Source organism: Lepisma saccharinum, chromosome 1 (assembly GCF_977018435.1).
Source record: "Lepisma saccharinum chromosome 1, izLepSacc3.1, whole genome shotgun sequence".
In the NCBI taxonomy this organism is placed as follows: domain Eukaryota; kingdom Metazoa; phylum Arthropoda; class Insecta; order Zygentoma; family Lepismatidae; genus Lepisma; species Lepisma saccharinum.
The window spans coordinates 187,332,713-187,352,748 of NC_139229.1; the positions used below are offsets into that span (position 1 = coordinate 187,332,713).

At 36.0% G+C, this 20,036-nt stretch overlaps 1 protein-coding gene across 7 annotated transcripts in view; it reads right to left on the reverse strand.

The window, feature by feature from the left end:
- Nucleotides 1-20,036, reverse strand: part of LOC146005452 (cleavage and polyadenylation specificity factor subunit 6-like) — a 145,632-nt gene that overhangs the window by 9,024 nt on the left and 116,572 nt on the right. Inside the window, exon 13 of one of the 7 annotated variants that reach the window (XM_083144727.1) lies at nucleotides 10,578-11,386. The exons of the other annotated variants lie outside the window; for them this stretch is intronic. Coding sequence (XP_083000853.1) covers nucleotides 11,371-11,386 — 16 coding nt within the window. The 3' untranslated portion in view covers nucleotides 10,578-11,370. Of the gene's footprint in view, nucleotides 1-10,577; nucleotides 11,387-20,036 lie in introns of those variants that run through there. 7 annotated transcript variants of the gene reach the window in all.

Sequence of the window (20,036 nt, forward strand, 5' to 3'; positions counted from 1 at the left end):
GAGAATAAGTGTCAGTCAACAGTGTGGATTTTTCCTGAAGACATTCCATCAACAGATTTAAAGTGGCCCCGAAGTGTTGGAAAGGGAATGGTGGCAACTTTCTTCTCCAAAAGTGGTCATGTCACATCCGTTCCTTTGGAGAATCAAAAGACTATTACTGCTCAGTGGTACACAACAGTTTGTCTACCAAAAGTTTTTGAGAAGCTTCAAGAACGGTGACCAAGGACAGGACTGCGAGGGATCCTATCCTCTTGAACCATGACAATGCATCTGCCCACAGAGCAAACATCACCATTCAGTTCCTAGAGTCCACAGAAGTTAAATTTATGACTCATCCACCTTACAGCCCTGACCTTGCCCCATGTGATTATTTCCTGTTCCCTACAGTAAAAAATCGCATGCACGAAAGAATGTTATTTAGCCTTGAATGAGTGGAAGAATGCAAAAGTGCATAGAATGTTGTAGCGAGTACTTTGAGAAAATGATGTTATCTTTCTTATTTATTATGCATCTAAAAACGTTTGTACTGACCCTCATATGAATAATCATCAGGGAAGCAGTTATCAATTTATTGGAATTTAGTTTACCTTTCATACAATCTTGCCAAACCACAACATTTTAAAGAAAATAAGGGCAAAGCATGCTTACAAGAGAACCTGCACCTAGCTTATCTGAAATCTTTCTAGAGATATCACTTCTGTCCAATATCTAACTTCTAAATCTTCCAATATCTGAAGAAACAATTGTGTGGTTAGCAACTTCACAGTAATGTGGGTTGAGTTGCAGTGAAGTTTTGTGCCTGCTACAATAGATGAGGCCTATTCAACCAGCATAGAACCATTAAGCCAATAGTTAAGGAGTCTCGTGTACATTGTCTACTCCTTCTGTGTTAAGATAAAAACTTGTACACCCACTAGTTGTTGATTGATAGATTTTATTTTACTTTGCTTTTCTGCCACTTTTGGCTAATTGCGAAGATGGGACAAGGGATACTCACAAAGAACACCCAGGCCCAGACATGGAATTCGAACCCGCAACCCCTGGCATCGTAGCACACTGTAACTACTCTGCCACAGAGACTGGCCTCTAGTTCTTGATTATAGATAGAAATGATTATGGTCAACCAATCTCACAACTGTCACTATTTTTGGTTTAAATTTGGTGGTATAAGGAAACTTATACCATTGTTTCAACGATTTAACTCCAGCAAAAAGACAGAATTCAGGAAGAATTGCAGATTTTGCAGGATAATTTTCCCAGAATAAACACTTCCCATGAAGTTTTAAGACTTATCTCAGTGACAGATATCAACTTGTGAACTAAATTTTACTTCCTTTTCTAGACAGTACTTAAGGCTCAGACTAATTAACCTTTAACAGATGGGCAGTAAGCTGGCTTCCTACTGGGTGTAACTTACTGGGAAGCAAGCCATGTGACAGCAAATAAGTGTGCCATTTCTTGAAGACTACACACAATATTTTAGTTCTTTTTTGTTCATTTTTATAAATATGAAGGTAGGACATACTTGAATAACAAAACAATATATCCATTGTTACTATTATTAACAAGTACTGCACCATGGCTGTGCAGTCTAAGGCATCATGCTTTGGGCTCCAGCTGCAAGATGTGCGAAGGTTTCTTGTCTCGAGGGAAGCTTTCTCCTGAGACTTCACCCTGTGTATGGAACCAATGGCCTCCCAAAACCGTGAGGAAATTGAGGAGATACGAATGAGTAGCATAACCAGTTCATAGAAACCTGCAACAAAGAGTGGGGGCTTGTCATGCTGACCACACGTCACCCCGTAACTGTTTGAATGATCTCTCCCACCTCTGACAGAAGTGAGGGCAGCAGTCAGTAGCATGGGCTGTTGCACCATGGGTTATATTATTAACAAACAAGAGTTTGAAAAAAGCCTTTGTTCCCCGTGAGTATTATGCTGATGTATTTCACTTTTACATGAAATAATAATAAGATTTTAACAACGTGCGATAATCAGGGGTCAAGGGAGAAATGCCCAATTTTCAACATTTGTCAAAAATTCCATAATTTGGAATTGTTGAAAAAATCCAGTTTCTTTAATTTTTTTTTTCAAAATTAAGGTACGCACATTACATATACTCAAAGAATGGTTTTTTGCCATACATCTCTTCAAATTTGGTCCATCAAGTGTCCATAGGGCTGACGCTAGAAGCGAAATTCCAGATATTTCCCCATAAGATGACAACACTTCTGCTCTTATACGTTATCCCCCCCCCCCCCCCCCCCAAGAAGTATCAGCCTATTTTCAACGAAACTTAGCATGGTTGTAGTAATGTACCACTGCTACATACCACATTTTTTCATTCACTTTGGTCTATTGTGGTGGCCAAGGCATGCTTAATACCATTTTTTTAAATGTCCATGTTCTTATTCTTCTTTCTCTAACTTTCATTTCTAGAGCTATTATTTTTTTTGTACATTGAGCCAAATTTGAAAAGTCCCATCCAGAGGGGTTATCCAAGTATTCGAGTCTCTGCCACCTACACCGGACTCCTTCCACACAAATACATAAAACTTACCTCTGACACATCTCTGCACTTCCATCCGTGAAGATAAGAGTGACGTTCGATTTCAAAAGCTCTGAAACCTATCCGGAAATCTCCTGGTTGATATCCCGAAAATACCTCTTTATCATTTGCTGCCAGGAAAGCTTCAAGAATTATTCATGAGTTTAATGGTTTTCCACATATCATTGTTAAATGTTAATAATATTCAATGACAATGCTTCTTTTCATTTAGTATGCAGTCTATTCCATAAGTTATTCATACTTCTTGAGTAACAATATTGCCAATGCCTTTCTTTCTTCAGGTAGATTTTCCTTCTCACTGAATAACCATGTTACTGCATTCTGAAAATAATATCTCAGTCTATGTTCTAGGTGTGCAACAATTGGTTTCAATAGTATACATATTGCAGTTTTTGTGGTGTTCTTTACATCAGTGTGCAATTCTGCAAAAATGCCCAAATTGACATTATTTTGCAGTTTTAAAAGACCAAAAACGTGCCTCCTTAATTTTCCTGAACATATTTACACACTTAATTTTGATATCATCGATGTTTTGGAAATATCATTACAACAAAATCTTCAGGTACCTACTTATGATTTTTTTTTTGTTGCACTTGCTTAGACTGATGTTTTTGCATCCACAAATGAAATACACATAGAATCAAAGTTAAATTTTTCTTACCAATATTTAATTTTCAAGTGACTCATAGCTATTCCAGACTATTAAGGCTAGTTTGTATTGTGTTGTTCTCATTTTATATCTCCTTTCTGCTACTTTTTATGATGATGAAGGATGAAGTAACACTAGATCAAAACTGGAAAATTCAATAAATCTCTCAAGAGCTCAGCCACTAAGGAAACAACAAAGGATAGACAGTTTATGGTATACAGATTGAAATTGCTGTATTCCTTCATATTGTTAACCAACACAAAAAAAAGTTGGTTCGTGAAATTTGAAACTTTTGGCAAGGGACATTGATGGTATCCACATCAAGAACAGACAGTAAGAACTGGAACAGCTTCAGATTCTGCACATACTGCTATGTATCTTCATCTTGATTCTCTTCTGTATTTTAAAAAAAAATGTTATTCATGATCTCTTTTTTTACTACTTTATTTGGAATCCTACATTCTATTAGCTTCCTTCTGATCATTATCATGGATTACAGCGAAACAGTGATTTCTAACATCAAACTTTGTTGCAGAAACATGCAGATGATGTATGATTCAAAAATTTTTCACATCTGCTCTGATATAGAATGTCCTGTAGTACATTTCTGGGCATAGCAGAAGTCTCTCTGCAGTCCAACAGTCCTTTCAGCATCCACTCTGCCATTTCTCCTATTATCTGGCTTTATAGACCATTGCTTCATTTTAAAATGATTCTAGGTAGGCCTCTCTCTCCTGAAGCAACACTGATAATCTGAGTTATCACTTGTTAATGGTATCAAGACCCACCAACCTAGGACTGGATTGATATATCAATAATGTTAAAAATGTTCCACTAGGCTTTAAACAACTCGCACACATGTCTAATGGTGTTACAAGTCTTCGTTCAATATTGGTGTTCAGTTTTCTAAATAGCTTAAAAGAAGGGTGAATTTATTTGGTTTGTTTGAGTATAACAAAAAGATCCCGAGCCAGGTTAAAGGGACAACCTTGCAATTAATAATTTATATAGCGTTCCAGTGTAACGAACATAACATTCAAATAGCAGCACTCTTACCCTTTTGTTAGTGGCCTCCACATAGAAAATGTAAGATTCAAAACATTAATGCTTAGGGAGAATTAAAATTTATGTGAAAGTTATATGGTTTTATGACCTGAACTTCTGACTGGAAAGTCACTGTAGATACTTCATTAGCAACGTGAATGTGCTACGATTCTCAGTTTCCATGTGGCAAATACTTTATTACAACCTGTCATGGGCAGAATATAGCAGCATCTACTGCAACAGCTTATATTCGAGGAACCACATGACTGGCCAGTCACATGGCAACCATGTGTTTTGGATTGTTTGGAGTCATATATGTGCCATATCTATTATTACTTATGACCAACAATAAGAATAACAAATGTATCCCTCCTTCCTAGAATCTTTCACTACACACTGTACTGGGAGTCTATGGAGCAAGCAAACTGAAACAAGTCCTCTGCACAAGTAGTGAATCAAGAGGGCTCGTCCAATGAATGCACGAGAGGGGAAGTAAATGCACAGAGAGGAAAATACAGCTGCAGCCACAAGCAGTTTACAGCAGCGTGCACTGCTTTGCTCCAATCACTCACTTTATCCCCTCACTCTACCCTTACATGCAGGGTTGCTCTACAAATTTCAGAGAGAGAGTGAGTACACAAACATCCTGCTTTTACTCAGAACAAACCCTAAAAATCAAATTAAAAAATGGCATTAACTCTATACCTACTTCACAAAGTAAGAATTTTGTAAACCTTTCTAATAAGGAACAAGCATACTCCTCGAAATTCAATATCAAATTCACTCCCAAATATCTAGCCAGACTTTGGAATAACAAAGATTGCATTGATTTGGTTTATTTTACTTTGTTTTCCTGCCCCTTTTTGGCTGATCATGAACATGAGAACGAGTGATATGATGAAATTTATGAAGGAACACCCATGCCCAGTCCAGGATTCAAACCTGGGGCCTCTGATGTCGTAGAATGCTCTGCCATTGAGATCGGCAATAATAAAGATTTGAAAAGGATCCAACCACTGTAGGCGGTTACCAGAAATACCAAGATTTAAAAACACACATTTACAAATGGAGAGCTAGTCAAGTTATTTATGTAGGTAGGTGATGTGTCAAACTCTTCCAAAAACAGTGAATCCACTTTCCTTACAACCGTCTCTCTTCATAACAACCTTGACAAATAACAATGTGAAGTCAAAAAATAAAGAATTCGTGCAAATGAAAAGAAATGAAGAATAGAAAGGCAACACAATTGAACTAACCAAAGAAAAAGAGGAAATTTTAAGCTTATGCAATGAAATTTGTGACAAGGGTGTTGGTCCACCGACTTCAAGGACATGCACAAGGAAACTAATTCCAGTAGATAATCAGCCTGCTATTCACTTGAACATATTTCTAGATTATTAAATATAGCTTATGTTCTTAAGGTTGACAAGTTACAATAACAGTGTAATTCCAGGAAAAGGAAGGTGTGAGGGAGGCAAATGAATTGCTGTGGGAATTGGTGAAAGATTACTACAGAAAGGAAAGGAAGTATTTGTAGCATTTGAATATTTGGAAAATGCTCTGAATTAAAATAAAAAAAATAAAAAAATGAGTGAAACTTACAGACCCTGAAGAAAACTGGTATGAATTGGGAAGAGAGGAAACTTTTAAATGGCCTATGTATGGAACAAAGAGTTAATGCGAGAATAAGAGAAGAAATCACAGACGCAAGTGAATTTAAAAGAATTTGGCAAAGGATGCTGCCTACCAACTATGCTGTTCAATATCTATTTAGAAGAATTAGAGTCATGGACACTTCTGAATTGTAACAATACCAATAACTTTCAATGGAATCATTACAACCCAGAACTGTCCAACAAAAAAGGTAAGAATAACGGTGGTGTAATAGTAGGAGCAAGAAAAATGAACGAGTGGAAGGTGAATAGTATGACTATTTCTAAACCAACTCAACTCTCAACAGCTAAGTTGAATACTAGATAGACCAACATGATTGTCAATTTGGATCAATGAGGTAACAGATGTAACAACTCACAAGATATCAAGCCAACTGCACCATTGTCAGCTAAAACCTTCCACTGCGAGGCAGAATAGTGCAGTAGAGTTATGAAATTGTTCTATGATTAACATTTGTGGGTGATAAGGAAGATGCTTGTCAAAATAGCATAGGATTTTCATCACACTTCATCAAAGAAACCATAGGATTGTCATCTGTTGAGTCGTGGTCATTTCAGAAGCCATTTTTAGATATGTCAATCTTGCATAAGTGAAGAATAATAAATTACTCAGTTTACGGCAAAGCAAATTCTGATTCATATTTACATTGGTGGTCAATATACACTATTTACAAAGTTCATGCTGTGGTTCTTGAATCATGGCATTCACATGGAGATCGCTATCTGCTATATAAAGCAGTTGACACACAGTAAAGAGAAAAGTCAAAAGCTCATTTGCTGACACACTGTCAACAAGTTGCAGAAAAGTAGCTAGAAGCAGAGTTAACTCTTCTGGCTAGCAAGAGTTGAGTATATTGCAAGTGGTTGGGTACCAACCACTGCACAACTATTATGCTGATTAGATATAGCCTATGCTGGAGAAGTTAAATAGCAGTTGAGAGCAATAATAAATGTGGAACAAGATGAAGGAATTGGTTAGTAGAGAAAAAAAAAATAACTCAAGCTGAAACAACTGCGCAAATGGATAGATCCAGATATAGCCACGGACATTTCTGCATTGAAATGACCCGATCAACTTTCAATATGGTTATTACTAGGGATGTGCCGAAGCCGATTACAGATGTATGAAAATCGGCTGAAATTGACATATCGGCATCGGCATCGGAATCGGCAAAAATCCGATATTTAAAGCGGTACAGATTATACTAGTTTTACCTTCTAATATGTTTTATATATTAGTTTTTGTAAGATATATTGAAAATTAGGTTATGATTCATCATTATTGTAGAGTTTATGTAATAAAAATATTGCAAACTCTCATTCAGAGGATCAACCTAACTCAAAATCGGAAATAAAACAGTACATTGCTGATCCAGGATCTGTTGTTATATTGGAAATTCAGAAGTGAGTATTCAAACCTGAAGCAAGTGCTGAGAAAATACTTGGGCATATCTGCTGCATCAGTATTCAGTGATTGAATGTTCGGTGTTGCTGAACAGATTTACGATAAGAGAAGAAGTAGGTTACTTCCTGAAGTGCTTCCAAAACTCGTGTTTCTGAAGTTGAATCTGGCAGCAGTAAATTTCCAACATTAAGAACAGGAATTCATTTTGCATTTCAAAGAGCTGCTTGTGTACTAATGTTAAATCTCTTGAGAATCCATGTTCTTCTTAAAGGTTCACATAACCACCTTTTGTAGATGCAAATGTACATTCGCATCTCTTGAGAATAGAAATGTACATAGCAAAGTTATTTTTGTCATGCTGAAAATAACATCCCATTTCTGTTTAATAATCTTATGTATCGGAATCGGTTAAATATCAGCATCGGTATGGGTACCAAAAATTATCGGCGAGTACATCGGCATCGGTGAATTTTCAGCTTCGTCACATCCCTAGTTATTACAATTACGAAGTGCTCATGATTACACTTGGGATGTAGTCATAAGCAGGCACATAAGTTGCAGTTAGGAACTTAAAGTGAGAATAGCGACAATGAATGTAGCCTTCACTAGAAGAAGTGCTTTGTGTGGTGCAGAAGAGCTCTCGATAATGCAGTGAGGAAAACAAACTAGTTTCATAGAAGTTTCAGAAATGTGGATGTGGTGAAGAATTGACAGAAAAAAGCAAGAAATGAAGCTGTGCTGGAAGCTGGTGGTGAAAAACAAGAGCCATACTGGAGACGACTAAGAAGAGAAAAAGGAATCGGGTGAGAAACTGGTCAAGATGAAAGATGCACTAGCAGGAATGACGAACGTGGGAAAAAGTCCTGGTCATTGATATATGACTTAATATTAAAATAAGTGAATCTTGTACTGTTATGAAGCACACAGCCAAAGACTGGAAAGCCTTGAAAAACCCTGAGCATTGTGCAGAAAATCATGACTGAATAATAAGATTACACTGCACCACAATCAAAATTGTTAGTAGATTTATAGCAAAATTGCTTAAAACTATGGGTGTACAGACACTCCCACCAAATAAAAGCAGCAGAAAATATCTAGAAAAAAAAAGAGGCCAAATAAATGCAGCATGGGGAAGGTAATTTACCTGACATGTGAGAGAAGTGCCTGATTGTGGAGATATGTTTGTTGCTTAAACTGACTCATCAGTTTCACCTGGGTTGTAAGAAATGGAAACAATCACAAACATCTTGAATGAAATTTCCTGACCTTGCGAGATTTTTCACAAACAAGTCTGGTTTTTTCCTTGCTGATATTATCTGGTTTAGCATAAATGTTAAATTTTCTCCATTCCAAAAAGCTTTTCCCTGTCTGAAAATGCACTTCTATTTCTACTTTGGTTAGCATCTTTAGACTAACTGCAACGATCAGGACAAATGATGAAATACATGATACGAAATGATTTAACGATGAGCAACTTAAATTGCACCAACTAATTTATATACTAGCACCTCAGTTAGTCAGCCTGTCATCTCCCATCTATGTTCTTTCCCATTGCCTGCCAAGAAATCAAATTATCTTCAATATAATGACTCAACATCAGAAAGAAGGGAATTAAATCTGGAACGCATTACATCAAAAACTCCCTCTCCATAAAAGATTGCAAACTTTCTACTGGTTCCAGAGGTACTTTGCACAGGGTTGGAACTAGATTATATGAGATTCCCTACTCAACTTTTTACTTGTATAATGCCATTACATACATTTGGATTCTATTGAAATAATCCTTTATTCTGTTTAACTTAAAACCAAATTATCACAAATGGATGCTATTTTGAAATACACACAAAGTGGACAATACCTAGGAGGCAATGCGCCAGTGAGGAGTGTGATCTTACATGATGTCTGATTAGTTGCAATTGACAAAGTTCAGAGAAAAAATAGTTCCAAGAAATACTACCCAAACTGAAGCAGAATGCAGCTACCAGAATGTACAATCTGGAAGAGAGACTGGCATCAGAGTCCAATTCAAAAGTTAACCCTTAAACACATAAACACAGGCTGCGACATGTGTGTCACAGGGAGCATTTTCGACTTTTGGAACAAACCGTGCTTTTTTAGTGCTACTTGAGCTTTGAGGTATCTCATTAGTAATTAGTCAAGTTTAATTTGATTCTGGCTATATTTGAGAGGGAGTAATAAATTTCACACCGAAAACAAGCGAGACTTGTTTTAAGTTACATTAGAAAATATCCTTCTCTTTGAAAGTATCAAAAGCAAGTGTGCAATTCTTGCCACAAGAATGGATCACACATCAGGCAATATGCAGGTACCACCTTTAAACCTCATGTTCCGGCGTTGACTACGCAGGGGCCTGACAAAGTTAAAATTTTGTTTAAAAAGTTTTATTACATTCATCATCATCTTCTCCTATTTGATACATGAAATTTGATTTTTTTTATTACAGCTTTTACCCTAGTCTGTAGTGAAGAAAATGAAGTATAATTTTACTGAAAACCTTGCGGAACTTAATTAAATTTCCCATAAAAAAACAGGCATGGGTTTTACATTAGAACATATTTTTTCCTTTGAATATATCAACATCAAGTGTGCAATTCTTGGGAAAAAAATATGCAGGTATCATTTTTAACAACCACGTTCCAGCATTGCCTACGCGAAGGGCTGACAAAAGTTCAAATTGCACAAAAATAAAAACTTTCTACTTGATAAACGAGAATTGGTATTTTCAACCATAAGCTTATAGCCTAACTTGTACTGAACAAGATATAATTTGTAACTCTAGAATTTATAGTTTTTAAGACAAATTTAAATCCTTGAGAATTTTAAATTTCCGTTAAAAACATGCCCAACATTGGCACCTACACAAGGACAATCAGTACCAGCATTTAAGGGTTAAAGTCAGTTTGTTTGAAGTGGGATCTGAACCACTGTGCCTCTACTGGGGAGCTGGTTGCTGTTTACAATTTACAATGGGGAGGAGAAATTCTGGTAATAAATGTGTGTTATTCTACTGTACCTAACTAAAACAACACAACATCCATCATTACACTGTTCTTTGTTGTGGTGATGATGAAGGAACATACACCTAAAACATGTCATTTTGCAAAAAATGTCTTCCAGCAGCTGTATTAAGTGCACATAGTGATGTATACAAAATAACCTGCAAAGAAGTCCTTGAAATAAACTATTTATAGCACTTAATTTATTTCTTGTTTTATATTTTTTCTTTCTTTTTACAACCAGTTCTCTTATTATTTGGTATAATTTTTCTTACATTCAATGACAAATTCTTATTCTTCCCAACGAGAATTAGGCAAAATGCCTACCAAATTGAAAGAAGATGCAATCCAGTGCACACACACACACACACACACACACATACATACATACATACATACTCACTCACTCATTCTCTCTTACAAACAAACATGCATACATAAACACTAGACTGAACATAATAAATGGATATTCTACTTTTTGTATAATAGTGAATATATAAACATATATATTACTACAAGAAACAATAAGTTTAACAGAAATAATTTGAAAAAATATTCCATTTCATTACACAGTAATTTCATTCTTTTCAGCTTTATCAAATTTTTGAACTCACACAATATGTGTGCACTGTACACAAACTACAGTTGACTGAATAGCAGTACAGTACAGCAATAACTTACATCAGTATTGCAAAAAAGAACAAGTATGCAATGTATATAGCCATAAATTTCATTCCTTTTGAAATAATCAAACTGTTATCTACATTTAAAGAAATTTAAACATTAAGAAGTAAGGCTTTAGTACTAACTGAACATTTTATAATTTATTTTTGAGTCACTGCAAGTTGCAGTGTACAAAAATAAAAGGAAAAACAACACTAGAAGAGTTATATACACCATGAAAAAAAATACGAAGTACTTCCAAATAACTTGATGATGAAGCTTCATGATTACGGGATCTTAGCAAAATATAAAGATGTCATCTGAATACAACTTCTCAACTAACTTGAGACTTCAACAAGGTAATGCCCTGAAAAATGTTCATCTGATGAAGATGCTAGTATGTAAAGATTAGCTTTCAGTACAAAGAAAAGTCAGTCACAACAATAATGTCTCTATTATACACATATACAAACTTCCCTGTCGTGGGTAAATTTGACAACTGCATTTTTTGAGGAAAAAAGTAAAATAAAACACAGGGCAGCAGATTAAATGATTACACAAACTTTCCTTGCAAGCGCATACTCTTGAGGGGGAGAGGGGGGATCCCTCCATGTACTTTCTCGAGTGTAGTACCATAATTTGGTCTAGTATGTTATAAACAATGGTGGAAAGACGAGATGGTGTATGCGGTCATGAAAACCCTCCCTCCTGATACATGACGTCATCTGCATTGCAGGAGCGGGTCCCGTTCCTCTGTAGGCAGGGGAGCAGGGAAGCGTTATTCGATAAACAAAAACATTTCACTAGCTTTTGAAAGTATGGAGGGAATATTTAAGAAAGCACATACCTTCTGAAGTTCAAAATTAATCTCACACCATACAAAAGTATTCCTTACTAATTATAACCTAATGTAAGTCATCCTGGTTTCCATCAGCGTAGCATTAAGCATTCTACCATGCATTATATTAGAATTTGGAGTGGTGCACATGCGACCTAGTTACCGAAGGATCCAGGTTTAATTCCCTGTCTGTGGTGTAAGGAGTGATCCTTGCGAAGGGCATCCAATTAGACCGGCCTGCATGGGTTTGGATGTCTACACATGACTGTTGTCTCCGAATAATTTCAGCATGCTGTTTTCCAAAAATGAAATCCATTTTTACCCATCACGTCTAGTTTTTGCAGTCTTACTAGTTTCAAATTATTAAGGGGGAGGAGGCAATCAAAGGTGCAGATTTCTTTTTAACATCGCTTCTATTGATTTTAGGTTAATTCCAACGCAGATGAAATTAATTAAGAACAAATTATTTCGAATATACTAGACAAGATCAAAGTGAAACATATTTTTCCATGTAAAATAGTGCAAGTGAGTTTCATAAGAAATTGTGTGTTCTGCACCTCCGTGATGGCATAGTTGTAACATTGCCGCCTTGTAATCATTAGGTCCCAGGTTCGATATCCCGGGGCACATTGAGGGTAGTTCGAATCCAACTTTAAACTGTAGATCCACTGTAGATTAGCTTATCTTTACAACAAAAACTAGAAGCAGAAATTGTAGGATATATATATATATACAGCCTATTCGTTAATACTGTAAAATGTTTTACATGCTGAATTTCTAAAATTAGCAGGTACATCTGCATATACATTCTCTGTAATAAATTACAAGAGCAATATTAATTTGAACAAAATAAGAAACTGTTATAATATATTTATATAAGTTATGAGATTAGTTGAAGATTTGTATGAACTTAAATTTATCTATCACATTGAGAGAGAGAACAGAAAAATCATCCATGCCCGTTAGTGCCACTAACTACATGCAACATTATACAGGGTGTATCATAAGTAATAGCACAAACCGACACAGTTGAAAGTACACGATAATAGAAGCAAAAGTGTCTCAGTAAACATGGGTCTGCAAACGAGCCGTTTGAGATAATTGCGAATGTGTGGTTACAAGCCGCCGCCACTCGTAACTCCAGGGTATGGAGCCACGAATTGGCAACACTCCACTCTTTGCTCCAGCTAGTCAGTTCTCACCCAGGGGTCGGGATTAAGGCGATCCCCAATCTACCAGGAAGGTAACCACCGAGCAGCACATCACGTCAAATAAAATTCAAATACTTCATAATAATTATGTTGTCAACTTACTTCAATCAACGATCACGTGCGTACACACTTATTCGCACAGCTCAAAAATATAATGTGTTGGGTCCTGCTCGCTTGTACACAGTGATGACCTCAACTGCTACCTCAGGTGCAAGGCACAGCTTAACAGATACTTTTATACAATGATAAAAAAATCATGCCATAAAAATAATACAAGAAAAGCTGATAATGCATATGTCAAATTAATGCTAAATAGCGATAGTAAGATTAGGTTGTGGTTGGCAACAATTGAGAATGCCAACGTGAAACTTTTGACGTTGCCATATACACATAGCGTCATTCCCCATTCCTAAAATAAACAGCCAATAGGAGAACAATATATTATTGAAAACGAGAGAGAATTGCTATGCTTTCATGTTACAATATTAAACTTTGCAGAAATAACGAAACTGATTTTATAAAGTATTTAACATTTGCCCTTGCACATAAAATGATCAAATAAAGATTTAGTTTAAGGATTTATAACGAAGACTAAATTACTTCAAGCTTGTATATTGTCGTGAAATATCGGTATTAGGAAGAAATGTATTTAACATGTACTTAAACAACATTTGCGTGAAAGATAGAAATAATCCTAGCCCTCTTGGATTTGACAAATAATGCAAACTTTGCATTTACTATTTAGGATAATTGTTAGCCTATAAAATATAAATTAATGTTGTAAAAATATGCGAATAATATAATAACATAAGATAAAATATAAATATATAATGAATTAGGAAACAATTAAGTGTGAGTAATGTAATTCAAGTCAAGTTATTAACTTGAAGGTATACGAATAAGATTTTTTCAATATAAGAGTGCAATTTGGCTAACATGGTCGTTACATGGTAAAATGCTAATAATACAGTAAGAAAAGTCATTGGGGATCTCATTGCTTTCATTGAACATTGTACTTACTTTAACAAATGTTAGTATGTTACTAATTACAATTACTGTACACTCAGCACTCGGTGTTTACAAAATGCAATCAGTGACAGCTTGTAACCACACATTCACACACATTATTAGCAATTTACCAACTAGGATGACGTTTACAAACAATCAAGTCAGTGGTGGCTTGTAACCACAAATTCGCAATTATCTCGAAAATGGCTCGTTTGCAGACCCATGTTTACTGAGACTTTTTTGCTTCTATTATCGTGTACATTCAACTGTGTCAGTTTGCGCTATTACTTATGATACACCCTGTATAGTCTTGTTATTGTACATGCACACATGAAACTAAAGCAACACTATTTTTGGCCAGGAAAATTATCTGGTAAGAGGAACGGTTTGATGTAATTCAGTAGCATGCCAAATACATCAAAACATATTTTAATTCCAGGATTGAACCTTGCTCAGTCTATGTCCAACCTGGAAAAATTTAATCCTAAAGTTCTTGTGTATTTCACTGCCTACCCCCAATTTTATCCACCAATAAAATTATCACTAGTTTCTTCATCTTCCAAATCGAAGGCAGTAATTTACTACTCTCAAATCTGGAAACTAAAGGCTACTCCTCTTGATAGGAGGTGGTTCGTTGTCATGAGGTTGCTGGATTGTTGTTATGTACTTTAGCATTGTGTACCAGCCTTAAAACTCACAGGAAAACAAGCCACACTTGGCATTTGTTCATTTCGGTTTTCTGTAATGATTACTACAGGCATAAATAAAGAGTACAGTTATGCATGTTCGATTTCGCAATGTATTTACATTCTCGTAATGAACGTAGAAAACATACAAATCTCTAATTCAGTGGAATACGGAAAAGAACCGGAAACAGGGATTGTCACCCTCTGAAATAGATCCCCTCTTGGCTTTTGGTCACTCGGATGATGTCAGAGCTGGGAGTCATGTGCATGCATCCACCTGTCTTTCCACCATGGTTATGAACTAACATCAATGGGATGGGGTTGATATACTGATAATTGTAATTTGTAATAAATAAAAAGCAGACGACTCCTTAAGCCGTCATGCACAATGGGTGAGCAGCCTCCAGCCAGTGAGGACAGACTGGTTCTATGGCCTCTACAGGTTAAAATTGGAAATAGTGTGCTGACAACGTGGCTAAACACTGGAAAGTATAATTTCAAATGTACCATAATGTCATGTGCTTTAAATATAAACATTACACAAATTGAAACAATGTTTCCACAGTTTTGTTTCCATTATAAGAGACTGAAGGAAAGTGATTAGAAATAATCATTATTATAGTTACACAAAATCTTGTGCATCAAGTGAAATAATATCTAAAAATAGGAGAGAAAATACTTTCTTAATATCTCTGATCTTGACATAACATTATAACATGATTTTTGTCATGAGAGTATGCAACAAAGAAGACATGCAAAATTCATTCTGTGAAAGCATAATAAAAAATAAACTTCATTATCCTTCCTTGCTGGCACTTTTGCAACAAGTACCAACAACTGTACTTGCTATTGTCATTCTACCTAACCATGTTACTGTGACCTGGTGCCCATTGCACAAGGTCTTACGTCATTTACACTGTTACAGTCATGTGCAAGGTAATATTGCATAAATATATCAATATCCATTCCTGGAAAAAATAAATAGTGCAAGAAAAGCAAAAGAAAATAGTAAAAATGTCCCTACTAATATTTCTGTATATAACTGTACCAGCTTATAGCAGTGTCAGCATCAACTGACCTAGCTGTATGAATAGCTTGCATCACAGCAACGATAAACAAGCATTGGAACGTGGATTTTACGTTCCTGGATTTTATATTTTCCCTCATTATTCATTCAACGTTATATCACGTGAAAATTGCGACCCAACCTCAGACTGAAACTGGACCTTTGGTATGCTCTGCAACTGGGCTACAAAGCAACCTCTGCCCTATCACTATTTAGGTCTCTGTAAGTTTATGATGTGCATTCCATATACTTCAGCTTGTGTGTTGTTATGGGATGTCCTTGGACATGTGAACACTGATGCTATCTCCCTACTATTGAGGGAACTCGAGCAACTGACCTAGCTATGTGAAATAGCTTATGACACAGAAAGGACACAAATTTGCGGAAAAGTTGTGTCAAAAATTATGGTTCCATGTACATCACCAGCTGTCCACACCAGGATTCTTCCCCATAATTTAAGGTCAGTTTCCTATCTGGTTCTAAAATTACTTAACACAGGAACTGTACCTCACTTGTCAAGATTCAGATCTTCAAAGTAATTTATTTTAGAGAAAGATAAACTCCTTGATCTACCTGTACTTTACAAAGCATACTAATTGCACTTGAGCTGAATAAAAGCAAGAACTATGATCAATAACTTAAGAGCTATCAGACCCTGGTGACAAGAGATGTGCAACAGGTGGGGGCCAATGGCTCACGCTGCAGTGACAAGCAACACAGGCTCCTTTCAGTCTATAAGCAAGCAATCACCATGCATGTGTGAACAACGAACTGAGCACATCATTTAGAAAACAGCCCAGTCCAAACCACATGCAAACTACAAGCGACATGTGCAACTTATCATATTGTTTCAGGTCAAAAAGTTGCATTGATTATGGAGGTTAGCTTCCATTCGCTTCTTGTTTGTTGTTCACATGTTGCTTGTCACTTGCAGCTGACAGTTCCGTAAGAGAGTGGCACCCTAGCATATTATTTCTGCACGTGGGTGTGAACATACAAATGTACAGCCTTCAAATATTGTACATACAAATGTACAGCCTTCAAAAATATTGCATGTATCCGCAAAATACCAGCTAGTAACTGTATGTACCATACATATGTCGTCGTGGTTGTGATTAAATTGGCATCCAAGTGGAACCAAATTGGACATTGTTCAGGCGAGTACATTTCTTGTTGCAGGTAACAGAATTATTATTATTATTGTTGTTGTTTACAAAGTGAAAAGACATTGTTTTTAAGCATACATACAGAAATAGTTTGTTAAAACTTCACTGAGAGAATCGGATGCAAACAACTGCACATCTCATACTTCAAATACAACATTCATCTATTTACATAAGTGGATATGAATTACTAGCAAAAAAAATATTCTCAGTAAAAATATGTTTGCAATTTGGGCATTGTTTCAAGTACAACGTACAATCTTAAAAAACTTTTCACCTTTCATTGATTCTTAGCCAGTTGAGACAAAAGTTGTTTACTGCATCAATGGCAAAGTTTAAATGAACAATCACATGGGTAAACTGTCACAACACATCATTAATTGCTTTTTTTATATTTCAATACACAATGCTGCACAGTACAGTACACAGTAAAATGATGATGAAAAATTGGCACATAACCCACAGAGGAATATACTGTACAGAATATGGCAAATATATAATAACCTAATGCTGTTTTACATGTTCACTGATTTAATGCATCGGAATATGTTTTATTTGTGAGCATCAGTATTTTTTATATGCTATTCTCTTCTTAACATTCAAATTAAATCATTATATATGTGTAAATGATATTTCTAACCAATAAAAACTACACTGAAGCACAAATTTCTGTATTTTATTTTTATTTCAAGATCAGGCTTCTTGAAAAACATATAATAGAAGTGTATTATTATTTTCCCAAGTAATAGCAATTAAGGCACTTGGGAACAGAAATGCTTAGGTTCCTGTAGCCTTTGCAGAAAACTTATCCAAAAAGTGTACTTAATTGTGAACATTGCATGCTACACTTAGACTTTAAAATTATGTATAAAAAATGTAAATTATATATACACCAAGAACTGTTTTTCCTCTTTTGGCAACATTTCAGCATTTATCATATTGCTTTTTTTTCCCAAACCATTTAACTGACATTTACTTATTCACTTTTGTTTATTTTCTTTTCAGTGACAATAATTTATCCACAGATTAAGAATACTTCACAACATTTTTGTAATGTAAATATAAGCTCCACAGCTTCAGAAACCAACATGGGGTGTGCTAACATGTCACCAAAACATAAAATACAGTGCTTGTTACACGTAATTTACGGTTTATATTATGCTAAACTATTCATTACGCAAGAAATCTTTCAATAACAGCATCTCACCCTCACTTTTATATTTTTGTTCTGTATGTCATGCAGTTCATACTTTCTCGCCATGGCAGTATTTCAAAATGAATAAGCATCCATGTATTTACAGTCACAATATAACACAAAGACAATGTATTTTTTCTTCACCCATCTTAAATGGCATAAGCAGGAAAAGACAGTAGATATAATTCGGAACTGCCTTGCCTTCATTTCAGTTGTGGAGAAAAATATGGACATAGAATTAGCAAATACTAAGGATGAACAGATATGAAATTTGTGCAGATACTGACAAATGATATTTTACTGATGCCATATAAAGTTGCAAATACACCTTTAAGAACATGAATGGTTCATTAACCTCCTTTATTGATTTAATGGTTCATGATTCTCCTTAATTAATTTATGTAACAGCTGACTACAATGGTTTTGCCACTGAAAATACTGCACATTTGCTTCACAAAACAGGCATAAGAATTGTATTTATGCATTAAAAAAATTGCAGAATTTTGCACTAAAATAGTTTATTTTCCTTCGGAATGACAGAGCTTTTAGTGGAGGTGAAATTTATACATTGTACCTCACAATAATGCACCGTGGCCGTGCAGTCTAAGGAGTCATGCTTTGGGCTCCGGCTACGGAATGAGCGCAAGTTTGAGTCTCCTGGGGGAACAGTAGCAACTTTTCTCTTGAGATTTCGACCTGTGTATGGGACCAGTGGGCACCCACCATCGTGAGGAAATTGGGAAGCTACGAATGAGTAGCTTAACCAGGTCATGAAAACCTACAACGGCAACTAGGGACTGTCGTGCTGACCACACGTCACCCTGTAACTGATTGGATGATCTCCCACCTCGAGTGAGTGAGTGAGTAGGATCAGGTAGGAGTGAGGTCGGCAGTCGGTATGTAGGCCCAGGCCCCCAATGGACTGTTGCACCATGGGTTACCTCACAATAATGAAAGTTAAAGGAAGAACAAAGTCGAAATTATTCACAAACATTCATATTCAGCATACCCCTGTGACCACCACAATAGATCAAAGTGAACAAAAAAAAAATGTATGCAGCAGTGGTACATTCCTACAACAATGTAAATTTGCGTTGAAAATAAGCTGATACTTCTTGGACAAAAATGTAGGAGTGTTGCCCCTTATGGAAAAAATTCCGGAAAATCACGTATAGTGTTGGCCCTACACCCCTGGATAGACCAAATTGGCAGGGAAGCACCAGCAAAACAAAAGACCATTGAGGACATGTACTCCTCATACCCCAATTTGAGAAAAATATGCAAAACTTAGAAAACCGCAATTTAAGGGTTTGAAAAGGGGACATCCCGATGAGCCTCTAATTGTCGCACATTGTGAGCAAGTTCTAGTGTTGCCATTATTTCACATGAAAGTAAAACATATCATAAAAAAGAAGTGGTTTAAGAGTAATACCCTATTTATAAGTTATACGTCAAATTCTGTTTGTTAATAATAGTAACAATAAAAATATTGATTTGATATTCAAGTTTGTCATACCTTTATATGAACACAAAAGACAGAATTGAAATACAGTCAACTCTCGATCCTACGACCCCGGGTATAACGACCCTCTCGAAGTAACGACCCTTTTCCCGGGAACAGTGAAAAATTTAGAAAAAAATAGAAAAATTTGGAAAAAAAAGTTGAAAAATTGAAGGAAATCGGCCGAAAAATGCGTTGTTTTTTCCTCCACTCATTCCCTTTACGAGCGCTCTACCGCTCACAGTTAGGTCTGAACTAAAAATAGACACCACCACACCATGCTTGAGTGATATCCAATAGCACTTGACCTCTGCCCTCCCCTCCCTCAAGTGCACCTATGTTACCCCGC